At 39.1% G+C, this 26,246-nt stretch overlaps 1 protein-coding gene across 15 annotated transcripts in view; it reads right to left on the reverse strand.

Moving 5' to 3' along the window:
- nfasca (neurofascin homolog (chicken) a) overlaps positions 1 to 26,246 on the reverse strand; it is a 64,407-nt gene that overhangs the window by 16,391 nt on the left and 21,770 nt on the right. For 5 of the 15 annotated variants that reach the window (XR_008904988.1, XM_056734748.1, XM_056734756.1 and 2 more), the window contains exons 2-27: positions 21,251 to 21,310; positions 16,461 to 16,634; positions 13,792 to 13,809; positions 12,750 to 12,855; positions 11,223 to 11,413; positions 10,235 to 10,357; positions 9,497 to 9,661; positions 9,024 to 9,071; positions 7,253 to 7,364; positions 6,928 to 7,112; positions 6,715 to 6,846; positions 6,501 to 6,635; positions 6,304 to 6,415; positions 6,041 to 6,207; positions 5,797 to 5,944; positions 5,519 to 5,649; positions 4,869 to 4,910; positions 4,630 to 4,731; positions 3,730 to 3,927; positions 3,330 to 3,400; positions 2,999 to 3,221; positions 2,796 to 2,911; positions 2,508 to 2,718; positions 2,274 to 2,393; positions 1,062 to 1,235; positions 766 to 795 (exon numbers count right to left, since the gene is read on the reverse strand). Coding sequence is in view for 14 of the 15 variants with exons in the window: in XM_056734748.1 (XP_056590726.1) it covers positions 766 to 795; positions 1,062 to 1,235; positions 2,274 to 2,393; positions 2,508 to 2,718; positions 2,796 to 2,911; positions 2,999 to 3,221; positions 3,330 to 3,400; positions 3,730 to 3,927; positions 4,630 to 4,731; positions 4,869 to 4,910; positions 5,519 to 5,649; positions 5,797 to 5,944; positions 6,041 to 6,207; positions 6,304 to 6,415; positions 6,501 to 6,635; positions 6,715 to 6,846; positions 6,928 to 7,112; positions 7,253 to 7,364; positions 9,024 to 9,071; positions 9,497 to 9,661; positions 10,235 to 10,357; positions 11,223 to 11,413; positions 12,750 to 12,855; positions 13,792 to 13,809; positions 16,461 to 16,554 (3,154 nt within the window). In the remaining variant the exon portion in view is untranslated. The remainder of the gene's footprint in view (positions 1 to 765; positions 796 to 1,061; positions 1,236 to 2,273; positions 2,394 to 2,507; positions 2,719 to 2,795; positions 2,912 to 2,998; positions 3,222 to 3,329; positions 3,401 to 3,729; positions 3,928 to 4,629; positions 4,732 to 4,868; positions 4,911 to 5,518; positions 5,650 to 5,796; positions 5,945 to 6,040; positions 6,208 to 6,303; positions 6,416 to 6,500; positions 6,636 to 6,714; positions 6,847 to 6,927; positions 7,113 to 7,252; positions 7,365 to 9,023; positions 9,072 to 9,496; positions 9,662 to 10,234; positions 10,358 to 11,222; positions 11,414 to 12,749; positions 12,856 to 13,791; positions 13,810 to 16,460; positions 16,635 to 21,250; positions 21,311 to 26,246) is intronic. The other 10 variants (XM_056734749.1, XM_056734750.1, XM_056734752.1 and 7 more) reach the window with 10 other exon arrangements.

The following is a 26,246-nucleotide window of genomic DNA, read 5'->3' on the forward strand; positions in this document are numbered from 1 at the left end:
CGCTCTAATACAGAAAGAATAGATGTCAACAATTTTTTACTTGCAGAAAAAAAACACTTTGATTCATCATATTGTTTCATCATAATATCTTTTCAAATCAATGATGCCAGGAGCATGCTGAGATATGCCAAGCAAGCCATATGACAGGAAGTGATGTCAAGGCCACTGCAGCCATCAGGGATTAGGGGTCAATTTGGTACATGTACATCATATTTTTCTTAAAGCAGAGTTAGACGTTACCTTAACCTTATTTGTGCGTCTCTAAAGGCACAACAGCAACATTTAACCAACATCACAAAACTATTTTCATCTACAATGAGAGCAGATTCAGTGACTTCCCAGAAGTGCAGAAGGTGAAGCCCATCCCTGAAAGCACACAGTGATTTATGAGGGAAGACCAACAAGCAGACAGACGGAGAAACACTTAGGGACAGGCATCAGTAGACAGTGCAGTTCAGCATATTTCAGTGTTTTGCATGTCTTGTAGTGTAGTTTAGCCTTTACACAATAAAACTAAATAAAAACATGATAACATAATAAAACCTGATTGTTTTGGGAACAAACTCTTCATTTAAAAATCTTCAAAATATACATTGCTAGTATGAGTGCTAGTGACTATTCAGAGTTATCAAGTACTTCAGCACTCAACTGCACTGTCGCAAATTGAAGGAAGACAGAGAAAGAAAGAATGTGAGGTAGACAGAGACTGAAGCAGAAACAGAGCAAGTGAGAGACGGTCAGGCAGGTCATCCATTCCCCCATTACCTACAACTGTTGAGTCAGTATCTGGGGTGCCTTCAGTCAACACCACAAGAAACACAGGTGAAGAAGAGAGGAGAGAAGGTCAGAGAAGAAACAGAAGAGATCGAGCCGTTAAGAGAGAAACAGAGTTAAAGACACCACAAAGCATCAGGAAACAACAGTGTCGAATGAGACAGGAGGTATTAGGAAGAGAACAACAGGGATAGCACAGACAACACAGAGAAGACCGACCAATGATTCTGCTCTCAGATTCACTAACAGAAACACAACACAGAACAGTGAAATTTCGGTTTGCTGACCTTCATTTGTGAAAAGTGGCGACTCCATGACATAGACCTCTCCAGCGCCCACCTGTGTACGAGCCGCTAGGTAGAACTTGTATCTTGTGAAACGGTGAGGCAGGTTCATGATGTACTCCGTCACGTTGGGGGGGAAACTCTGGACCATCCTCTCTCCCTCTTGTGTCCCATTTACTGAAGTCGAGCATGCAGAGAAAACAACATTTTGTAACTAATAATGTCATCAATAATTAAATTACATTATAACAACTTTAATAAGATTTATTTTTGCCGTTTGGCCTTTACTGGACAGACAGTGATTTTCGAGAGGACAGGAAGCAAAGTGGATGAGAGAGAGGGAGTGGGGTCGGGGAAAGGACCACGAGCAGGGACCGGCGCCACATGTCAGACCACGAACCACTCGACCATCGGCTCTGAACCGAACTCTTTTGTGCGATGTTCATACAGATGTCCATGTAAATTGACCACGTGTGTAGTTTATCACATTCAGTTTAGACATTATTTGCTTGTCAACTTTGAAACATGTCTGAATTTATTTATTTAATTTTAAAGAGCGACGTCTATATTTTCTGTCCATTGATCTTTATATTTTATAACTGTGGTTTAAAGGACCAGTGTGTTATTTACCACTGAGCTTTCCTGTAGCTCAGTGGTAAGAGCATTGCATTAACAACGCAAGGTTGTGGGTTTGATCCCAGGGGATTGCACATACCTATGTAAAAATGTATAGGATATTGAAATGTAAGATGCTTTGGATAAAAGCGTCGGCCAAAATGCATAAATGCATAATTTTTGGAGGATCTATTGATAGAAATGCAGTAAAATATACATAACCATGTCTTTAGAAGTGTATAAAGATCTTACATAATGAAGCGTTATGATTTTATAACCTTAGAGTGAGCGTTTTCTATCTACATACACCACGAGTCGCCTTAATAGGAATTCACCATGTTGTTTCTACAGTGGTCCTAAATGGACAAACTGCACTAAAGAGGGCGTTTTTTAAATACGTTATCTCCTTCGGCAAAAATGTGACGACATCTTTGTTCCGTGTCATCCACCATACTGCTTTGAGAGGAAGGGGTGAGCGGTGGAGTGAGCCGTTGGTTGCAATTCGCAACCTCACCGCTAACTTAAACAAACTGGACCTTTAAGTGCTTTTAGTGTTCATTGTATACTCTTTTACTATTTTGACGTGTAAGGTGTGCTCACCTGTGTGATACTGAAGCGTGTATCCAATCAGAACCCCATTTGGCTCCAGGGGCTTATCCCACTTCAGGTGGACCACATCTGTGTGCTTCTGAATCTTGAAATACTTTGGGGCGCCCGGCTCTATCAAAAGATTATTTAATGCTTTTAAATACGACATACAAACATCACATATTTGCTATCTGATATGATGAAATGTTGAGCAATGTGGAGAAAACAGATTACAGTGACTCATACCTCCCTCTTTTGTTTCAAACTCCACATGGTTGCTCTGTGGACCCTCAAACTCTCGGTTAGCCACGACCATGTAGGTCTTGTATTTGCTGTAAGGATAGAGTTCAGTGAGGATGCCAGAGGGATGTTCGGCCGTTGTGTAGAAACCTTTGTGCAGCTTTGTCCTGTTCACTTTCAGGCCCTTAATCAGACTGGCCTCCCTCCAGTAGTACAACTGCGGAAAAGAGGAAAGATGCTAGTTAGTTCGGTCATCGGATCAGAAACAAAACATATTAATGACAGTCTGCTCACTTTGTATTCCTTAAACTCTCCGTTCACATTGCTGGGGTCCACGGGGACCCAGTGAACATTTACTTTGGTGCTGTTGATCTTTGACACCCTGAGGTTTGTAGGTGCAGCTGATGGTTCTGAGGACACAAAAAGGATGAGTGCACCTCCAAACGGTACAGATACAATAACAGATGTGTCATTAGATATGAGAAGTTAGTACTTACTGTCTTCGCCAGAATAACCAATGACAACATTAGACGCCGGACTAAGCCCGAAGTCATTGGCGGCTTGTATTTTGATTTCATAAGGAACGTAGGTGTCTATATTATGGATAGTGTGCTTTGTTTTAGTGGTGCTAATGTTCTTCCATTCTTCATCTGTGTTTTCCATTCTCCACCAGAGAACATATCGCATGTTCGGACCGTTTCTCTCTGTGTTCAGCAGGGGCTGTGAAAAGTACAGATTCATAAGGAGTTGAATTCATACAGTATCTGATGTGACTTTGCTTGCGCGATGTAGCTGGATGAATAGCATGCGCCGTCTCTTTTTATTTACCTGCCAAGTGATCTCCATGTTGTTCTTCTTGCTTCCCCATCCTTTAAGACCACTTGGAACCACATCAGGAGCTTGAATAGAACGTTACAGGTCAGTAAATGCATCGACTTCCACTTCCCCCCAATTCCTAATTCCTGACTTAATACTGACCAACTTTAACTATTTAACTAATATGTATCCTATTTATTAAAACTATCTACATTTTTGCATTTGATGGATAATTTTTTCAAAATCAACTTAAGATCCCGTAAGGTATAAATTGTATGACTAAGCGTGTTCACTAGGAATCAAACCCATGGCATTTATAATGCTAATGTAATGCTCTACCAGTTGAAACACAGGAGCAATCATTACTGTCTTCACACCTGAAATTTGTGTGCAGTTATAAGGGCTAACTTACGAGCGCCGCTGGTCTGATAGCGTGAAGAGGGGAGGCTGGGTTGACTCTGACCCACTGCATTGGTGGCTATGACTCTGAACTGGTAGTTGACAAAGGGTGACAGCTGCAGGTTAACTGAGTTCAGGTTGCCATCGTGTAATGACAGGTTCTGCCACTTCCCCGGCTCCCATCTGTCCTCTTCAAACTGGACGAGGAAATCTGCAGATTCAATTCAATTCGATTTTATATAAAGCGCTTTTAACAATGTTGCATTGTTTTTAAGCAGCTTTTCAGGACAAAGAAAAACACAGAAAGAGGTAGAATACAATACAGTACATGGTATTATGGAAAGAGTATGACTATTCTAATAAAGCAATGTTAATGGAATTTACAGAACCGTAAAATAATCTAATATCAGCAGTCAAACGGTGAGCAAGCCAACACGGCACAGTCGTGAGAAACCAAAACTCCAATGATGAATAGATCGAGAAAATCTTGGATGATACCAGTCTCAGCCAGGAGGGCCAGTTCTCCTCTATCGCATCACAGCTGCATTCAGTAAAGTTTGAGTAATAGTAAGAAAATGTTGCAGAGCGTATTCGTTGTGATTTATTACATTTGCATTTGTTTGAAGCTGAATTTTTAGGCATGAATGTAACTGAGAGGTACTAAACTTCAATCTGCTGTCACAGAGAAAAGTGTTACTATGCATTGGAAATACAGTGCAATTCGTCTTTGCTCTTGGTTGGTGATAACATGGGTGAATTCGAATTAAACTAAATTATTTATCATTTTATTACACTGGTTGTGTTTTAATAGTTACATTCAGCTCGCTTCAGGCTTCAGAGCTACGACATCAGCTGCAGAGCTACAACCGATTAGAGATTTGTCAAAGAGGTTTTATTCAGCAGTCAGTCTTACGTGTAACAGGGCTGTTGTTTTCATTTCCAGGCACCCAGGTGAGTCTGACACTGCGAGCTAGAGGATCAGACAGTTCAAGATCCTGAGGGGGGTCGGGTCGACCTGCACAGAGAATGGCATGTTGATCAGTCATGCTTGCTCAAGCTTTAGCTTTTCTTCATTTTAGGGGTAAACAACATTTATAGAGCTTGTTAGATGTATTAATTCAATATTAGAAATAACTGTTCTGGATATGTTACCTGCAGAGGCACTACGATTTGAGGCAGACGAGTTGTCATCCACTATGAGGTAAAGGTCAGAGGTCAAGGGTTAGTGAAGGTATTAGTGAATAAATTAAATACCAGAAGAACGTTACAGCTAAAGGAATAGGTGAGCTTCTATGCAACAGTATAATCTATTTAGAAAACTAGCTTTACTTCAGTTTCGTAACGGCAAGTCAAGAGTAAGTTAAAAGAAAGTTGAAAGGGACAGATTTCTAAGATACAAAAAATATTAGAGCACTATGTTTATGTTTCATATACTGTACTCTGGATATGTGACATACTTCGGTGCCACACGTCTATATCCATTTCGTATTTATTCCTTTGTAAGTTACTAGATATAAGCAACATATAAAATAGCATAGGAGAGATTTATCTTCATTGTTAGTTTTATTAAAATCTTTGCCTTAACATCATGAGGACATATTTAAAATTGTATTTGTTAATTACCCATGTATACTTTTAAACAAATTTCCCCCATGAAGTTAGCTTAAGTTGTGTTTACTTTGTAGTCCTTTACAATTGTTGCTGTCGCGAACATGTCAAAGTAGTGATTACAGATTTTTGGGCATATTCTTTAAATCCACATTTGTGAATGATTGAAGGAAGAAAATGTTAAAAGTGTTTACTTGTAACAGTAAGGCGAGCAGAGGCAGAGTCTTCATCTATCTCAGTTTTGGAAGTGCATGTGTACGTCCCTGAATCCTCTGGATTGATATTGTGAATGGTCATGGATTCATCATTCTTTTTTAACCGGCCCCTAAAACAATAACATGTCAGATATGTTACTAACAGAATGTGCAATTATCTTGCAAAAAACGCTGCTGAATGTGAACATAGATGCTCGTAAGGTCTACAGAGGTAAAAAAGATTGATTTTAATAAATCGTAATGATTTTGTGTATTACAGCCAGCCGAAGCTCAAAGGCTTGTCATCTTTTAGCCATGTGATGGTAATGGGAAGTGACGGATCGTGTTTAACTCGACAGTCAAAGCGAGCTGTGCTTCCACTGGGTCCTGTCACATGCTCTGGGGCCCGAACTATTCTTGTGGGCTCTGAAATAAAGCACATCACACAACAATAATAAAATATAGAGAGATATTTAATAGTAAAGCGGCATTATTGCTATTATTGGTCTGTCTGACTCATACCTTTGACCTCCAGCATCACCTTATTCTCACTCTTGCCCAGAATGTTACCGGCGACGCAGGTGTACGTGCCCTGATCTTCAGGTCGCGCATGTGTGATCTCCAATGTACCATTGTGATACACCTTATACTGTCCACCATCGAGACCGCTGCCATGGCCATTCTTGAACCTAAATACACACACAAACAGTGTTTGTTTGCTTTGTAGCTTGTTTCTGTTAACCAGCATCCCTCTTTAAAATAAAATGATCTTAACCCAAGCTTACCAGCGCAGCACAGGGAACGGGGAGCCAAAGTAAGGGCAGTCAAGGAAAGTCCTGTTGTTCTCGATCACTTTGATAAGTTGGTTCTTCGGGCCTAGCATCCGCGGAACCATGTCTACAAAGACGACAGCGGTAACGTTTTACAAACTCTCTGTCATGTGACCAGTCCAAACTTTTTAATGGTTAACCTCATATCTTACCCAAGATGTTGACGAAGGCGTTGGCCAGTAGGTATCCATGCTCATTAGATGCATTGCATTGGTACACCGCACTGCCACCGATCTGCACCGAATGGAACATGATGGTATCACCCTCCACTTGCTGGTTTGGCAGTCCTAAAGTTGAAGAAGAAGTGAGATTACTGCTTTATGGACGATGAATACCACACAAGTACAAATATGTAAAGTGACTTACCATCTATCGGTCCCCCATTCATTTGCCATTGGATAGTGGGCTTTGGGTTTCCATTTGCACGACAAACCAATCGTCCATTCTCATCAGGGGCAAGCACAAGATTGGTGGGCTTATCCAGCCAAAATGGAGCGGCTAAACAGGGCAAAAGACAAAACATTGAAATAAGACCAAAAAATAGCAGAATTCTCAATAAAACATTTCTCATCGGCTTACCTTTGACCTGTACGTCAACAGAATGTCGAAGGCTGCCCATCTTGTTGCTGGCCATGCAGGTGTAGCTTCCGGAGTCTTCCTCAGACACGTTGAGGATATGTAACGTTTTATTATAGTTACCAAATTTGACCTTTTGTTTGGGAAGATCTCCCCCTCTTTTGAACCAGTTGATGGTAGGAGTTGGGCTGGAGGAAGAGAAAGCTGCACGTTTGAAACATCTCACAAACACATCTTCTCTATAAACTTTCTATGATGGTGTTTTCCAACCTTAACATCTAATATTTTGTGTTTATTTTAGTGAGTATTGCCGGCACTGTTTACTCACACTCCAGCAGCTATACACTCTAGCAGAAGCTCTTCCCCCCGCAGCACCATTTTGGAGCTGGACAAGCCCTTTGGAGACAGAAGTTTGGGTTGCGTTTCTGCCACATTACGTGCTGTAAAAAAGAAGAAGAGATTTAGATGCATCCAGATGGACGTTTTACAAACAAAAATAGAAAATTGCTTCTCTCTATAATTGGTTTAAAATGAATCCAAATGTTTCATTTCAGCAAAGCTAGGACACTGTACATTTTTGTTACTAGAGTTATTTCTGTATTATGAGTTAATAGAGTGTTAGGGTCAAACAAAGATCATTTGAAACCTTTATAAAGTACATAAGCACAAAAAGCAGGACCATATAAGTGTGATAACAGACAGATGGTTAGTTAAAACTCCTGTTATGTGAAGACACAGACGATCCCCTTCCCGAGGTCGACTTCATGAGCGTGGTGGTATTGGTTCTATTGTGATGTATATCTGACGGCGGGATTAGCACTGCCCGCAGCTATTAGCATTGCGAGCGATGCTCTCGGAGAAGGAGTGACAACTGGCTTTGTTGGTTACATGAAGCGGGAGGATTAAGCCCGTGAGCTTAGACTATGAGTCTGCCAGGAACATGTGTTTGATGCCAGGATCACGTGTGTCTGTGGTGACAGCCGTGCCAGGTTCCTGTCCGTGGGACTCCACAATGACCTGGCGAAGAACTTTCAGTCAGGAACCATTATAGCCCTGAACGACTGCCAGGCTGTGATATCAGGCTGTGAATCTATTTCTGATGATATTACATCATGAGGTTATTTGGAAAATTCACTTTATTTATGGTGCTCGTGAAAATATGGCACAAACCAATCCTTAAGGCACTAAAATAGGTTTTGTTTTCATGATCAAATTTAATGCAATTATATTATTTTTATATGAAATCAAATTATTTCACTGTATAATACGATCATGATGAAAACATTTTTTTTTTCTTAAATTTCTTCTTTCTGTACATTCACTGACCCTCAGGCAACAGTTCTGAATACATTTGCATATGGTTATCATTGGTTTAAAATTGCTTAAATATTTATGAACACCTAATCTTTTTTCTTTTCATCTCTCTAATGAGCAAGATGATTAGAATAATGAACTAAATTACTAGAATGTTAGAATCTGAATTATTAGTCCTTCAAAACAACCAGATGCCAAATGATTTTCGTGACTACAACTACAAATATATTAGATAAAAAACCGGCAGACATTTTAGCTGACCTGACTGAAAAACTGAAAAGTAGGAGTTCAATTTCAAAATAGAAATTCTTTCATCATTTACTCACCTTCTTGTCATTTCAAACATGTATGACTTTCTTCCGCAGAACACAAAAGAACATATTTTGAAGAATAATAAAAGCCCCCATTCACTTGCATTGGTTACAATAGAAGTGAATGGAGGACTGTGCTGTTCTGTAACCAACATTTCTCAAAATATCTACTTTTGTGTTCTGCAGAAGAAAGAAAGTCACACAGGTCTGAAATGACAAAAGGGTATGTAAATGATGAAAGAATTTATCTTCCGAAGGCAAACTACTCCTTTAAGCACAAACGTAAAATGTATTGATCATTTAATGATCTACTACTGTTTAATATTGTAAACATCTGTGTTTTGTATACAGTACAAGATGCTCTATCTATGGATTTCCTCTTGTGCATGTGTGTTAGAAACAGCAGCCAAAACTTGGTTATAGTGAGTTAAACTAAAGCATACAGATAACACACTAACTTTGTGTGTTACTCACCACCGTACACATCAGTGGAGTTGACTAAGGTGTCATTATAAGGCTCATCTGTAAACAAATCATCATCTTATCAACCAATAACAAATGTAAAATACTGTACATTAAATTGTAACTGCAAAAACAAATGTTGGGTTTAGCTCTGCAAACGATGTGAAAGAAGAACGTTTGTTACAACATATATTTTACAAGGATGGTCTTGGTCTGCTCCATGAGCACCCTGTGACAAAGACCTATAATGGCAGTCATTGGGGATGATCCATCAAATCATATTGGAAAAAAGCTGATTGAAAGTTTCATAAAACACTCTTAAGGTTAAAACAGTCTGTAAATAAAATATATAAAAGAAAAACGTCAAGAACCACTGAAACACTGTAACACTGCCTCCTACCCACTAGATGGCAACAGTCACATGCACCTTGGAGGACAGCACAGAAATCAGCCATAATTCATATGACATCCAAGTCTGCACTTACTGGTTTGGACTCTGAGGTTGTACGGGTTCTTCTGTTGAATGGTGAAACCGAAGCGAGCGTTACAGCTGTAATCTGTGGTGGCATCTATAGCCAGAACATTGGAGAAGAACAGGTCACCATTCAAGCCCATTGATACTCGCGTGCTCTTTTCTAAAGGCATCATGGCTGTGGAGAGAAAACATAAGATGATCTTAATGGATGTCCAATAGCTGAATGGCATCCCCGCAAAAATATGCTCAAAATGTGCTTACAGAATCGCACAAGTATGGTTAACTTTTGCTGGCCAGAAACAGCAGAAGAAGACAAGATTTTATGCACTTATCAATGTAAAACCTGACACAGCAACATTGGCTAAACATTGATGGATAGCAGAGTTTTCTGATGCGTTTTGGTGATGCTAATGTTGCAAAAATGACACATCAAAGTGTACAATCACATATGATACTGTATGTAGTGACTACACTAGCGTGAATGCCAATTCTGCAATTCTCAAATGACCCGTTTCTGCTCTCTCAGCTTTTTGTCAGGTAGTGCAGATTCGCATGCATGCACTAGCTCAGCACTACTGCAGTAACGGACACTGCCGTGCAGAGGACACCGAGCAAGGCAGGGAGAGATAGCAATGGAGGAAGATAAACGTGTGTGTGAAGGTGAAGTCTGACTGATAGTGTTGCTATGGAGGGTTAATGTCATCACACGAGACACAATCAATCACAGGAAGATAAGAGTAAAACTCACAACTGTCCGTCCAGAAGGTTAAAGGAGGGGGGAGTCCAGGAGGTGGGTTGCAGGGGAGGACGAGCGATGCCCCTTCACGCACAACCACTGGGTCCAGAACTTCCTTTGGCCACAGAGGAGACTCTGAACAATAGAGAAGATTGTTTGAGAATAACAATCACACTCACACATTTTGTCTATGAGAGATAATGCATTGTGTTTGGAAAATACTGTCTACTTCAGTGGTATGTTACAAACTAGGGCTTTCACGATATTCAACTTTCACTACTTGGTTATCGTGGGCAAAACAATTCTTGAAAATAATAGATATAGTGAATTTATAATGTCGTCGATGACCTTCTGAAACCTTGGATGTACAAATTCACTGTTTTTCAGGAAATGGAAAAAAACACTGTACTTAATAAATGATGAAATATAGTGTTTTACAAAGTTAGCAAGTTTTTTTTAATACTCTTTATTGGTAAGTTTTTACCAAAGCCCACTAACAAACATAAAAAGCGACTAGTAATAATGATGTATGGCCAAAAATGACAAAATATGGAGATATTTCATTGACGTTTCACAAGGACAGCAGCGATATGAATTCAACCGATCATTTTTAAATAATTCTAGAAATCAAATGAATCTTTTACTTTTGTTTATTTGATCTTTATTTTGTTTAGTTTGATTTTTTTTTTTTTGCCAAAGAAACGGACTCAAAATATGAGTGAAGGCAAGGAAACGAGAGCGTATAACCATTGGCTCTTAGAGGAAAATTTTTGACTGGTGCTGAATTATTTACGAAATGATCATGCCTCAAGATTTAAAACAAAATCATGTTTTTAATATCACAGTTATTGTCAATACAGGTATATTATGGACACCCCCATACCAAATATTTTGTCTATACAATCTTTTACTTTTGTTTTACACAGAAGACAAATTGAGTATGGATTTTGAGAAATACAGACAGGATGTGTGTTTAAGAACAGAGTAAACTGGCCCTCACTTGAGACTCGTAGCAGGATTTTGTTGGAAATTGCCGTGCCATAGTCGTTGGAAGCGAAACACTGGTACTCTCCCTCGTAATCTTCCGGTTTCCCGCTTTTTATGATCTCCAGCGTTCCCGACCGTGTCCGCATGGTAACCCACGGGTCCTTCCCCACGTTGAAGAACTTGCCATTTCGCCTCCACTGAAACCTGTAGACAGTAGGACCTGAGCCAACCTGATGCATTTTATGTTTGAAAAGTTTTAAGCCTTTTAAATCATGACAAGCTTAGCTTAGTTTACCTTCAAAATGAAAATTCTGTCATCATACTGTATACTCACCCTATTGTCATTTTAAACCGGTGTGATTTTCTTTCTTCTGCATAACACAAGAGAAGATATCTTGAAAATGTTGGTAACCAAAAACCATTGGTTCCCAAGACTTCCATTGTATGGACACAAAACAAATGCAAGTCAAGTGGGACCAACTGTTTTCTGTTACCAACATGTTTCCAAATATCTTTTTTGTGGGTCCTCTAGAAGAAGCAAAGTCATACAGGTTCGAAATGACAAGAAGGCGTGTAAATAAAGACAGTTTAACCTAAACTATTACTTTAACCCACAACCTTGCGTTGTTAACACAGTGCTCTTACCATTGAGCTACAGGAAAGCTTTGGAGCTGACTGAGTGCCATTAACTAACCTACTGAATATTCTGTGAGCGTGAACAGTAAACTGAGTGTATTATTAAAACACAATGGCTTAACTGGGCCAGTCTGAGTGGAAGGTTTTGTAAAGTCCAGCAGATCACCAAACAAAAAAAGGCTTTCTGAATGGCCACACTGTGTTGAGCTGGTCAGGCCTGCTTTACACAAACAAGCACAAGGGACCAGAGCCAAACAAAGTGCCCTGGCATATCTGATGGCATGGGAAGAGTGAAAAAGGGAGGGTGGACAAAGCTGGCAGTGCCACTGTCAGGTTGGGACATTGGGTGTCACTCTTAGAAAAATGCGCTGGTCTTTGTCATGCTTACGCTAATGGTCATCTGGTTTCATTAGAGAGCCACAGAGGGAAAAAAAAGAGAGGGAGATGGAGCGGCAGAGTGAGACAAAGGGCGTGATGGGGTGACAAGAGAGGAGAAAGGATGGAAGTTGACGTAAAAGTTTCAGATGCCTTTTCCCATAGGAAAGACAGTTCTCAAATGAGATCTTTATAATATTTTGGTAGTTTCTTGGATTGGATGGACAACACATTTTTAGATAAGATGTTGGCAATTTGCTTAGAAAGTCCAGAGATTTCAAAGTAAACTCAATGTTTATCCAATTCTTCCAAAATCATATTGTCTGATCAAATCTGGCAATTCTTGGTCCTCCCTAAATCCAAGTCAACACATATCGCTACAATATCTTAAAGGTTGAGACGTAATATGACGCTGACAAACAGGATATGGAAAAGTGGTGAGAGATGGAAACAAAGAAAGAGGAGCAGAAGAGAAAGCGAGAACAAATGCCTCAACAGCAAACAGAAAAAAGGTTTCGCTCATTCTCACGTTGGCACCGGGTTCCCCTTGGCCTCGCATTCAATGATGATGCTATCTCCGGGGGCCACAATGTAATTCTTTAGTGATTGCTTCACAATGGTGGGGGGTTGTTTCACTGGGGTAGAGAGAGAAAGAGAGAGAGACTTATCTAACCAGCACTGAGGCAGAACACTCACATCAGTGTCACATGTACTGTACATTTACAAGCCAAACATACACTTAATGACAGAATTGTAATAGATTGAAAACTTATAATCATCCCGACTATAACACCAATTTAAGCAAACATTTATTTTGCTATATTGTGAATACTGCTTTAATAATTATGTACCAGGGGTCTTCAACGTTTTTTGGGGCAAGGACCCCTTAGATGAGAGATGCAGGGACCCCTGATACTAAATATGTGTGGGAGCAGTGGTTGTGATATTTTTGTACCAATGTTTTAAACATCAGTGAGTAAACATTAATTAGCGGACCCCCTGCAGTCCCACCGAGGACCCCCGGTTGAAGACCCATGTTATATACAATTCATACACAAAAAACATTATTTTTGCTGAAGGAAACAGTGTTTAGGATTTTTATTTGTTCCTTTTAGTATGGTATGAACACAGTATTGACCAATCAGCATCCCTAACTGTATCTATCCATTTTATAATCGGAATTTGAATCATGTATTAATAGAAACCGACACAATTGTAACGTATGGCCTCGATGTAATAAATTCTGGCTGAGAACTGTGGGTATTCTGGCATGATTTACAAGTAATCCCCCCTCTCAAGACACGGCCTACAAAAATCTCTTTGGGTTTACGTTAGAATATTAATAAGCTTCAATAAATGATGGATGTTATCATTCTTTGGCACAGTGACCTTATGTGATATTTGTTGATGATAGAGTTTGACATTCTTTCAATGATTCTCCTAAAAATCTGGATTTTCCAACATCAGCGAGGTAGTGACTTCTTTCTGATCTGATACTTTTGGTTGTAAACTGCATTAAAACCAAGAAGTGTTTTAATGAACGAGTTAATCTGTGTTAATGAGGCACTTACACTCTTGTTGGATCTTTGCTGTTAGTTCCAGAGAGGAGTGGATGGAGAGAAGATTAAATGTGGAGAAGGGAACAGAAAGAGTTAGGAGCTCAATCATGATCGGTTAAACAACTAACTAATGACAATAAAACACTTATATTAATGTATTAAAATGGCTACTCAAGTGCCGATGTAAGACCAGACAATCTAATGTGTATTAGTGGATGTTGGAGTGCAAATTTGTCTACAGTTACAGTATTGGCAACAACAAAATAAACAAATAAACTTACCTGTTGATGGGTCATGGGCAAATGAAGCGTAGAGAAATTTGCAAATGAAAAAAAGAAAGAAGTGATTAATTTTATTTATTTTCCGAAAAAGCATAATGAGTTAAAAAAGGTATGACATCACTCCAAAGATAATTTATTTCATTGTTACATTAGCAAATCATATTCTGTCATTTATATTCCCACATGTGTTAATATAATTAATCTCCGACTGGGTTTCTTTGTCTCACTGTTAAAATGACAGATCCTGTGGGGAGTTTTCTCACAAGCGATAATAACCACGATTATTGTGATGTATGTTCCTTAAGACCAGAGACAGCTATTATGCTCTGCAAATTAAAGGAGTATGACCTTCATCCCCAGGTTATAGCACTATCTAACAAGAAGCATCCACAGGTGCATCTCTGGCTTTGTGTTATTCATCATCTGACATCAACCACTGCACATGAGCAAAGTCACGGGGGATGGGGCATCATCAGCAACATATGTGTTAGTGTGTGTGTGAGCGCGTGTGTGATGGGGTCACAGGTCGCCTGGGGACCGATGACAACCTTTGTCAATAGAAATTTGGGGGGATTGGGAATAAAAAAAGACATTTTAAAGGGGTTGAAAGACAAAACACAGACACAATGGCAACATAGAAACTAGATAAATGTAATAATCTATTAATCAAATAGAAGGTTAGTTTTAAAATCAAGTTCAAATCCACTTCTCAGTTTTAGACAGTGCTAATGTGGTGGGAAAAGAAGAGAAAATAAGTGTAGAAAATGAGACGGAACCAATAGTGCTAATAGTGCAATCAGATGGTTGTTACTTCCCAGCATCCCGTCCTGAAGAATACATTCAGAGAGGTCAAGAGGTCAGTGGGGTGTTATGAAGTGCTCCGAGGCAGGATAAACACTGAAGTCTTCTCTATCTACACAAATCAATAAGAGATTCACATGGCACCGGTATCAGTTGTAAAAGCCAGGGAATAAGGAAGAGAAAAAGACCAAGAGAGGAAGAAAGAGAAGAGAGAAACAAAGCCAGCGAGAAAAAAAAATAGGAAAGACAGAATGTGAGAAAAAGGGAATAGCGATTGATGGGGTTTTGGGAATAGAGCAGGAGCAGGGGAGGTGGGGAGGTGATGACAGCTCCTGGTCAGACTGAATCTCCCTCTATTGTTGAACAGAGCGCCTCTGGGTCTGTCTCTGTCTCCCTCTGCATGGGATCTCTCAAATCATTTTACATAAATGTTAGGACTGAACATGGACATCTAATATTAGAAGCAAAAAAAAACTATGGCTAAAACAGATGCAGACAACAGAAGGCAGAGCGGACTTATTGGTTTCTTTGTTTAGGGTGAAACTGATTTTCCAATAAAAAAAATATATTAACAACTATTCAAGTATGAACTGATATATAGACAAATGTTTCACTGATCAGCATGAAAGTAACAATGATAAAATGCAAACAATAAAATGCAACTAACTAATTTATTGTACATAATTAAAGCCCCCAAATGGAGTTGTGTGGCTTTGAGTTTGTCTATTTGCTTCGAAGCAATCCTGAATATACGTTTCGTTTACTCAGATAATCTAAACAATGTTGGTACCACTACAACTGTGTCCAATATACAGACTAGATCCTAAGGCAACACCAGCTAAATAATATATTTTAATTAATGGTGGTGCTCTATTAAAGTGATAGTTGACCCAAAAGTTCTGTCATCATTTATTAGCCCTCTTGTCATTTCAACCATTATGACTTTTTTCATCCGCAGTACACAAAAGTAGATATTTCGAAAAATGTTGTTAACTGGACCTTATTCACTTGCATTGGTTTTGTCTCATACAAGAGAAGTGAATGGGCGCCAGTGCTGTTTAACCTTCCTTAAAATATCTTCTATTGTGTTATGCGAAAGAAAGTCATAAAGGTATGAAATGACAAGAGATGACGACAGATTTTTTTTATTTTTGGGTGAGCTATCTCTTTAAGACCTCTATAAAGATCTCAAATAATATTGGTTTAGTCTGGTATAAAAGCTTATTTGACATGTTGACTCATACGAAAATATAGGAACGCTGTAAATGGATTGCATAATTGCAAAACAAGAACACCATTAGTGCATGAGTGGCTTAAAAACCTCATCACATACATGCAGAGTATGTCATTAATGTTGCATGGTGAAGTGACCAGCTCTCTTTCTAAAGGGTTGTGTGTTGATATGAGTGGGGATGGTGTTGTATGCGATTCTCTGTCCCCTGAGCATCTTTGTTTTATTTCACTACATAAGTTATATTCATACACTATTATTCTGTATGAAAAGCAGTGTGTATAATACAGATACTAACAAGAAGCTTGAGTTACTTGTCAATATTTTTCAAATCAGTTATGGTTATTCATGTTGTAATGATGACTTACGGTCTAGTGGGACTTCAATTGGATCCGCCTCCTTTGACAGAAGCAAGATTATTGACAACACTGCCAGTGCCGCCCACTGCCCCTGCGTCCACATCTCTCACCTCCGATTGGCTGACCCCTCCCGTCCCAACTCCCTACTGATTTAGCAGCACGCTTTGAGTCACCCTGTATGACCTGTAAAAAGAAAAATAATTGGTTATTAAATACCATTATAGCATAATCCTGTTTTCTTTCACGTTTAGAATCTGATTATTTTGTTAGATACAAGCTTACAAGAACAAAACATTTAGTCAATGGGACAAGAAAAATACATTACATTTAAATTGATCTAACTGTATCTAATTCATATTTACAATTTTACGACTATTTCAAAGACCATTTTTTTCTGAATTTACTATTTATAGTTATGTGTTTAGGTAAAATTATCATTTTTGTTTCATTCTGTGAACTGCTAACAATATTTCTACCAAATTTGATTTTTTGCATTTATTTGCCGAAACCGGAGAAACATGCCAAAATAACATAGAAATGATCCTCTGCATTTTATCAGACCTCAGATACTGTAAAGATAGAATCTCTCTTAATCAATACAACAGTAATATTTGAAGAGTTTGGTTTCAGAATGAGATAAATCGGTTTTTAAAAGATTTAAATGTTATCATGTTTTCTTGTGTCATCTGCATTGTATTTCTTCCTATTATGGTGGTCAATTTCTGTCTGGTTATAAGAATTCTTCTGAAATTCTTTCTCTGTATTCATCAGAACAAAGAAATTTATACAGATTTGGAACAACACGAGGTGAGTAAATGATGACAGAATTGAAATTTTTGGGTGAATTATCCCTTCAAATTTCTTTTGCAGCGTCTCACAAGTACTAAAATCACACTTTTTTCGTGCATGAAATGGCATGCACTGTCTTCAGATTTGTGAGTGTTTGTGTCCATGTGGCAGCTGTATTCACTTCTGCAGGCGTGGGCTGTGTGTGGAGGTTTTGAGCTGCCCTACATTTACAGTTGACACTAGCGTTCCCTGGAGCCATTGGCCCTCTCACAGATTCTGAATATGGCATCACTGCTGCACAGCATGAAACTACAAACCAACACATGAAGACGACAAAACCTCCAATCCAGCACGATAAAAACACACAGGTCAGGTTGTGTTTTAGTTTCTTCTCTTGACATGGGCACTCAACACCAAAGTCATGGATGCAGTCCCATTGAAATGAACAAACTGCAAAAAATGTAAATGCAACAGAATGCATAAATATGAAATTCACATGCTTCACCAGTTCTCTTGTCAGATCCTGCCTTTAAAGAACTGACAGTGTATCAGACCTTCCACTGTGCTTTCTCTGCCTTCAATAACATCACACACACTCTGGCGGTGAGTAACACACCCTTCCTTGCTGATGCTATTCAACCGGAATAGTTGTTCATACCTCCATTATGCAAATAGAGTCGTGCCCCAAAAATGACACGCCTCGGGTGGTCCCGATAAGCAAGAGCCTATATTACTTAGAAAAAAAGGCAATTTCATGGATGTGATTGGAGCGTGGTGAATACCTCAACCAATTACGCCTCCTTTCTCTCCGCACTGTACCAAACACAATAGTAATGTCTGGAATAATGTGAGCAAATATTAAACACTCCTGTGCTCTTCTGGTATGTAGTTTGATTAAATATACAGTTCATCCAAAATGACAATATCATTTATTTACTCTCATGTGGTTTAAAACCTCTATGACTCTGCTGTGGCACATAAAAGAAGATATTTTGAGAAATGGTCGTTTGTATCCATACAACGGAAGTCAATGGGGGTCAACGTTGTTTGGTTACCAGCATTCTTCAAAATATCTTTGTTTGTGTTCTACAAAAGAATGTCATACAGGTTTTGAACCACGCAAGGATGAGAAAATGATGACAGATTTGCTTTATTTTGAGGTGAAATGTATGTTGTCACTTTTGTATAAATAAAAAAGAATTAGCATGTGAAATACAATGGAAACAGATGGAAAAATGAGAGCTGGACCATGGACAGAATCGTTCATCAAACCAATATGATAATTATCAAATATGTACACACAGACACACACACACACACACACCATCTGCTGCATGAGTACAAAGTAACTAATCCGCCCCACAGGAGGTGAACACTTTCCTCCTCTGCATGTCACTCATTCCAGAAGGGCTGAAAACAGACTGTAAGGTGCAGGACTATATGAGTATGTGTAGCAATTTTGGAGAAGCCACTTCAACAACAGTCAAGCTACCCTTCTGAAAATGTAGTTTCCTACACCACACTGAAGCTACTTGGATGGATATGTTTTTAAAAGATTGATAGAGAATCAAGGTGCACTAAAACCGCTTCAAAAGCACCCTTCATTCCCGTCATAACAGAGTCCAGGTGGTTAGAGAGCGAGACCGTCTGAAGCCTAGAGAGAAGATGAGAATGATGCCAGTACTATACTGCCAGAGAGGTCACGGTCAGCCTAGGGATCCCAGCATCCTTTTATTTCACATTCACTCTCTATCAAAGAGCCAAAATTACTTATGCTTCCATGATTCCAAGCACAATACAGGAAGCTGCTGAATGTTATACTGTCAACATTTAGGCACCTTGATGTCAAGGTATAAAGCCTGATACACATACATACGCACACAAATACACATTTATATAGCGTTCACGCCCCGAGCATGGATCTGGCAGGAATTTGTTGGCAGGCTGATCTGTCTTCGAAACTCACAATATGCTGAACCTCAGTACAGCAATAATCGAACCCACATACATCAAAAAGCCCAGAGGAAACCTGCTCGCGTTTTCTGGCTCACTTCGATGTTTTTATCTGTGACCTCACTGTTAAGAAGACCAGCTTTCTGCCAATGGTTAGCACTTATAAGTAGTGTTTAATTCATTGTAAATTGAGTATATCCCAGTCAACATTTTTCATGATTCATAAGCAACTACACAATAAGTAAACGAAATGTTAATTATGTACTCAGAAAAGCATCTTCAAAGAATAGCTTCAAATAGAAAATTCGGTCATCATTTACTCACCCTGTTGTCATTTTAAACGGTGTGATTTTCTTCTGCAAAACACAAAAGAGGATATTTTGAAAAATGTTGGTCCCCAAAAACCGTTTTTTCCTATTCGCTTCTATTGTATGGACACAAACCCAATGAGATTCAATGGGGACCAAGGGTTTTCTGTTACCAAGATTTTTCAAAATATCCCCTTTTGTGATCTGCAGATAAAAGGAAGGTCATACAGGTTTGAAATGACAAGAGGGTGGTAAATAATGACATTTTAATTATGAAGGTGAACCATCCCTTGAAACACCATAATCCTTGTTACCTAGAGTCCATGGTTACTGTACATTTCTTCAAATAAAAAGCTCACAATTAATTATGTCAACAGTAGCTGATGAGATGCATTTTGGGACTCATTAATTCAATATAATTAAACTGCCTTTCTGCTCTCTTTTGTCTAGACGCATTCATGTTTCAAGTTGGCTTCCTTTTGTCAACAGTCACATCACAGAAACAATTATAATTTTTGTTCCACAGAAAGATCCGTTTGACTTTAGATGCAGCACTTTAACACCAAAATGTCTGCAAGAAGCAGGATAAAGAGAGTAAGGCTTGAACGTGGGACCAAAATATGATTAACAATATAATAGTCCTGAAACCCACTTCAGCTCTATCAGAGCGGGTGGGCGAGCGTGATGTCAAATACTTCACTCTGTAGTCTGTAATGTTCATGGTTATCACAGCTTATTAATGCATGATGGTGACAGCATTCATTAAAAACCCTAATTCCGTGTCAAACGTAACAGACTTGGTCACCATGTTCGCCAAAATTGTAAACTGTTTACATTTAAACATCACATATTTGATTGAATGTGCAGCTGCTTCAGTTTCTTCAAATAAAAGATGTTGGTTTGTGGCGAAGCAAAGAACTGTGGGTTGGTTTATATTCCATCACCTGGCACCCAGGTAAAATGATAATTCCAATAAATAAACCAAATTATTTTTCACCAAATTTAATCTCATCTTGTAATGTTTGTTAACATTTTCTATTTCTAATTTCATTTAACACTTATACTCAAAACTTTAACCACACTTTATTGTGTTCTAGTATACAGTATATACATCTTGGCAGTCACAACTATAAATACAGTAATCTTAATTGATTTAAGATTGACATGAGCTAGTCATCAACATGCATCAAATATGCATCAAAAGATCTATACTGTCCAATAAATGCCGCATCAAAGAGTGTTAAAGCAACTTAATGATGCATATCTCTAAAAAACTAAAAGGCACAGTAAGGTCAAATGTACTTGATGTCACTGGAGGCTGAAGGTCTAGCAGACTGGGTCTCATCGCTCTTGCCGTGTCCCTAGTGTGCTAAGGGTACTAGTGCCCCAGGCAATCTTCTCATCCAAAAACCTCACGCACACACATTACCCATACACCCGCTCTATAAATACTCGCATGCCCATCAAAGCCAATTACTCTCAGTGGAGCAGTGCCCCAGACGCTCCTCTCTTCCTCTAGTACCCCTTTGATACTGAGACACACTCTGAGGATGCTGGACGAGATGGCCCTACAGCTGTCACTTACACACACCATATGCATGTTTTAACACTCCGTTTTCAATAGATTGGAAAAGCGTTACAATCGTCTAACCCGGGGGCATGCTTTGAGAAACCGCCCCATCTTCAAGCTTCTGTGACATTTGTTTTTCGAACAGCTAGTAAATGATCAAGATAATAAACGAAACTTACACAAAATTGTCGGATAATGTGGCCACTTTTATGACGGAGGTTGGCAGAGACTTCTAATACCTGGAGAAAAAAAAAGAATTTATTATTACAGTGTCATTTCCAAACATGCCATTTATTTATTGATTCTTCATTTATTATTATACCTTCATATCACTCCCTATTAGCAAAGAGTATAGGTACCAAGAGGCGAGACTCTGGTGCTTTTTGGGAAACAGCTCGGCCGCCATTTTGGGTTGAAAATGCTTTATAACTGACATAGTTTATTGCAAGCCAAGGCTTTTGTCATCATGTATAATCATCATTCATAGCGCTGGTGTAGCAACGGAACGTTCTATTGAGTTTCGCCTCTTGGTATCTATACTCTTTTCTATTAGTAAGCAAACACTTTATTGACCTTGTTATATAGCTTTCTGAGATGTTTTACTGTACAGGAAGGCATTAGGTTTCACTAAGGTACCACCATTAGCATTCAGCTCAACATCTGTGGTCCAGTGAAATTACAGCATAGTGGACATGAGACTGTGTAATCTTGAACTCTGTAACCCAGGGTCTTGACCTCTGCCAAACAGAGGTACTTAAAGCCTTTCCCGACTTGACACAAAGTCAAGAGAGGGAGCGGGAAAGAAAAATATATGCATAGAGAAAAAATTAACTTGAGCAGAAACGAGTTAAGGGAAGTGAGCGAGATATGTGGATAATACATAGCGATGGAGGAAATGTTGTGCACTCGTCTTGCTGACGTCTTCTTTTTATGGTATCCTGCACAGACTGATCTCTTTGGACACAGATGCTGAGTCATTCTCAAATGTATTTTTTCTTTAAATGTGTTTTAATATCACACTGTAAATAAATTGCCCAATAAATTACTGTTGACTGTCATGACTGTCATTATAACCCACACCCCAAAATAAACCTTTTTTTGCATTTTTACAATTATGAAAAGCTTCATTTATTATATTTTTAGTATTTTTAATAATGTGGACTTCCCCAACGGGGGTTTTTACTCACACCCTTTTGCTTTCACTTTGTTACACCTCTCACGAGAGTTCACAGAAGATTTTCCAGCCTCTCAATCTGCTGGATCATTTACATCTACTGCTTGTTTGTCTCACTGTCCAGTTGCACCTGCTCCCAAAGGAAAGCACTTCCTGTCTGACCTCTGACTCTGTCCATTACGAGATCTTATTAGGCTTGACAGGTCAAAAGGCCCCGCTAATAACTTCCCCGGCAGGACGGTCATTGGGTTTTCAGATGTAAATACGGACCCTGATCCATTTATATCTCTATAATATGAATGAAATATAGTCCACCTATTAAAAAATGGATAATCAAATTAAATTAGCCTGATTAAATCAGACCTACAGGTGAAAAACATCTATGAAGAATAATCTGCACAAAGCAGACCCCAGGGAAAGTAAGATGGAGAAGCAGACGAGTGTGCAGAGTCGTGTGGATCTCATGGTTGGCAGGAGCGATGGCTCAACATTGCAGAATGACCTAGTTATACCAGAAGAGAGGATGCAGAGAACCGATGTGAGGAGGGGGCGGCACAGCGAGAGAAAGGGGGGAGAGAGAAAAAAACAGAACACAGAAGAGGAGAATGAAAAGTAGTGTGGAGGAAAGCGAGAGGAAGGAGAAATGAAGATGCTGAAAAGGGAGTGGAGGTATATGTGCAGCCCTGAGGGAAACAACAGGAAGCGATAAATCAATCACACCTTTTCCTGATTTACTGCAAAAGTCTTTCTCCTCTTCTCACTTACTGCTGTCAATTATTAGCTGACGGATATCCAAGAATAATTTACACCGGCCAAAATTTTGTTTTTTTCTCACTTACAACACACAGTTCAGTGCAGGCACTAAAATAGCAACACAATGATATGGAATTATCAATCGTTTAATTGCAAATATACAAATTAGATTCACAGGTGTTTGTGTTTATTTTCTATGGATTGAAGCATTAGGTAATCAAATGATAATTAATGTTCAAAATCTAGATTTGCTTTGTGTTTAAATAGCCAATCACGTGCCTGGATCACAGTATGTATTGGAGTGACACTACAGACCCCCAAAGTACGATAATGGTGGCCTGCTGCATCCCTCACGAACTAGCACTCAAATCCCCTCACGAAAGTTTGGGAATTGCTGCTGTGTAAATTGCGTGCAGATCAGATTTTCTGACCGCATTAGCATTGTCCCTATTTGCATACGTCCTTTAGGGAACTCAACACTGAAACAACGCAGACAGGGGCACGCAACATATTTGTTTTACAACCTCTTGTGTAGGAGAGGCGAGCACTGTCTGGATTTTTCACTGGAAGCTGCCAGACCATGACCTACTCGACTAAGGTAGAGCCAGAGGAATCCATACGGCAAGGAGAAGATCTGGGTCATGATACTCTGATGAGCTTGTGGAGACAAATATACAGATGTAAACTAATTATTGACAATGCAGACAAGGTCTTCAGAAGATGTAACTGCATGAAAGTCAATTACTTACTTCCTGTATCGTTACATGAAACAGACATCTAAAGAAAGATGCTCATTAGCTCATCACAACCTAGTTTTTTGATGCAGGATTTCCTCCGTGGACACAAATGAGATACAAGAGAGCTTATGTCCAAAACACGCTGTGCCACGACTGAAATATTTAAGACCCCCTTCCTCTCCTTTAGCCTTAAAGAAGACCACCTGCATAACCACTCATAAAATCAAGTCTCTTTGCTTCCACAATGAAACTGGATTGTGTCTAATCTCCACCAACACATTCTATTCCCACTTATTTCCTCGACCTCAACTCTTTAACGTATTATTTCTCCAATCCGGTAAGATAGAGCATGTGAAAATAATTTTTGATTTTCTTTGTATTGATTGGACTTAATCATTCTCTCTTAGTGGATTATAAAAATCTGTTTTGCCGTGTGTGGCTGTCCTGTAACTCGATAAGACGAGATGAATTTGTGCTTGTAAACTGTGATAGGTGGGCAAGAAACACAGCCCCGAGCACACACCAAAGCCCAGCCCTCTAACAAAACAAGCTAAATAACCAGCTAACCAATTTATACAACCAAGTACTTAAATTTTCTTAAATAAATAAATAAACCTTGCCTTAGTTTGAATATCCAAAATCAACCCAATGGCTTATTATCCAAACTGCATCTCAATTCCTGTGATTTCCACTTGCCTGAGTCCCAGCCACGACCAATGGTAGACAACCTGGTCGCTAGGGCTCCTTAGCAACAGCATCGGGCGAGGTGTATGTGTTTTTCAGTGGTAAGCTTGTCCCAGAGGGGGTGTGTAGTACGCCCATTATCAAGCCTTTGTGTGTGTCTGTGATGGGTTTGATACTGTAAAGTCAAATAAAAAAGGAAATAACACAATTTGCAACACTTTATCTGTATTATAAGGCGCTGTGGTGTTAAAACAAACTGTATGACGGGCTTTAAGGTGTAGAGAATGTGAAATAAAAATCAAAACGTCAAAAAAGCATGTTAGTCACACCTGTGTGGTGTGCTGTTGCCGGGATACTAAGTAATAAGGGATCATTAGAGGTGAACAGCTGTGTGTTACAGAAAAGAACTGCTCAGAATATACTGGTTATTCCACAAAATACTCCGTTATAAAACCCAGACAGTTCCATTTATAAATCATTTCCCTTTTTGTAAGTGAATTAAAAAGCAAATAGACTACATGTGGATCAAGAGGTCAAAAATAGGCCAAACATTAATATTTAATGCCCAATATATTCCAGTTTAAACTGTCATACTGATAATAAAGTTGCTGATTTGACAAGGTTACAAAGGGTTTCCTAAAGATTGAGTGAATAGAAAATCATTCTATTTCAGTAATGACTGTAGAGGTTGGGAAACCCTTCCAAACCCTTTGGTGATTCTGGTGCCCCAGATAAAATATGTCAGTGGTGTGATTCTTTGTCCCAGTTCAAAACATATCCACATTTACAGCTTTTATCCCTTGTAAAGTGTTCATCTATTTATTACCCAGCTGATGTTTGCAGGTTTAGTGCATCCACATACTGTAAAAATGTATTTAAAGACCACCAAATTGTATGAAAAAAGCTACATGTTTCCTTTACCTCAATTAAAAGCAACAAAGACAGCATATATGGTTAATATTTGCCATGTACAGCTTTAAATTACATGAATTATACTGTGAATGATAATTCAACAGATCCAAACACTACACAAGGGTTAAATAACCGAGCAATTTCACCATCTCCCAAGAATCGCTCATTTCCTTTCCCTTAAAAAAAAGGTAAGATGCAGAGCAGTTAACTGCAATGACGGTTAACAAAAATAGCTGCTGAGACTCATTTCCTGGATGGGTCCATCTGCCTGGGGTTACCGTGGTGATTAAATACATTCTGGATCTCTTAATGGTCCTGGCTGTGCCATCCCACATCCAGGGACACGTGACCCCTCCCTATCTCTGCCTTTTTTGGGGGTCCTATTCCTTCACACTTATCATAAGGAGGGATTGGTGGGAAGGGTGTGAAGGGTGTGAATTCAGTCTCCGGGGACCCCCCCTCTCTGACAAATGATAAGAACCGGGGTGTTAGTATGTGTGTGTGTATGCATTTGTGTGTTTGATTGAATTTGCATGTGTGTGTGTGTGTGACAGAGAGGGGGTTCTGGGAGATGAGCTGCTGACAAATCCATTAATTAAAGCTCAGAAATCCATCCAGTGCACAATAACAAGTACAAAAAACGCCCCTGAAGCTAATTCTGGAGGGTACGATATTCTTCCTTTGGTGATTATTCTGGACACACGCTGCCATTAAAGCTCTCGTAGTAGAGAAAACCAGCCAATGAATGAGTTGGATATGTAGAACAAGTCCCTTCATATGAAGACAAAGAAGTGATGGTATAACCTCTGTGATTCATAATAAAAGTGATAATATAAATAATCAATAAAATATCAAGTAAATTAACTTTACGAATATTGATCTTTTTTTTACAAGAAATCTAGATTATGATTATAA

The sequence above is a fragment of the Triplophysa dalaica genome, chromosome 21 (genome assembly GCF_015846415.1).
Source record: "Triplophysa dalaica isolate WHDGS20190420 chromosome 21, ASM1584641v1, whole genome shotgun sequence".
Taxonomy (NCBI): Eukaryota; Metazoa; Chordata; class Actinopteri; order Cypriniformes; family Nemacheilidae; genus Triplophysa; species Triplophysa dalaica.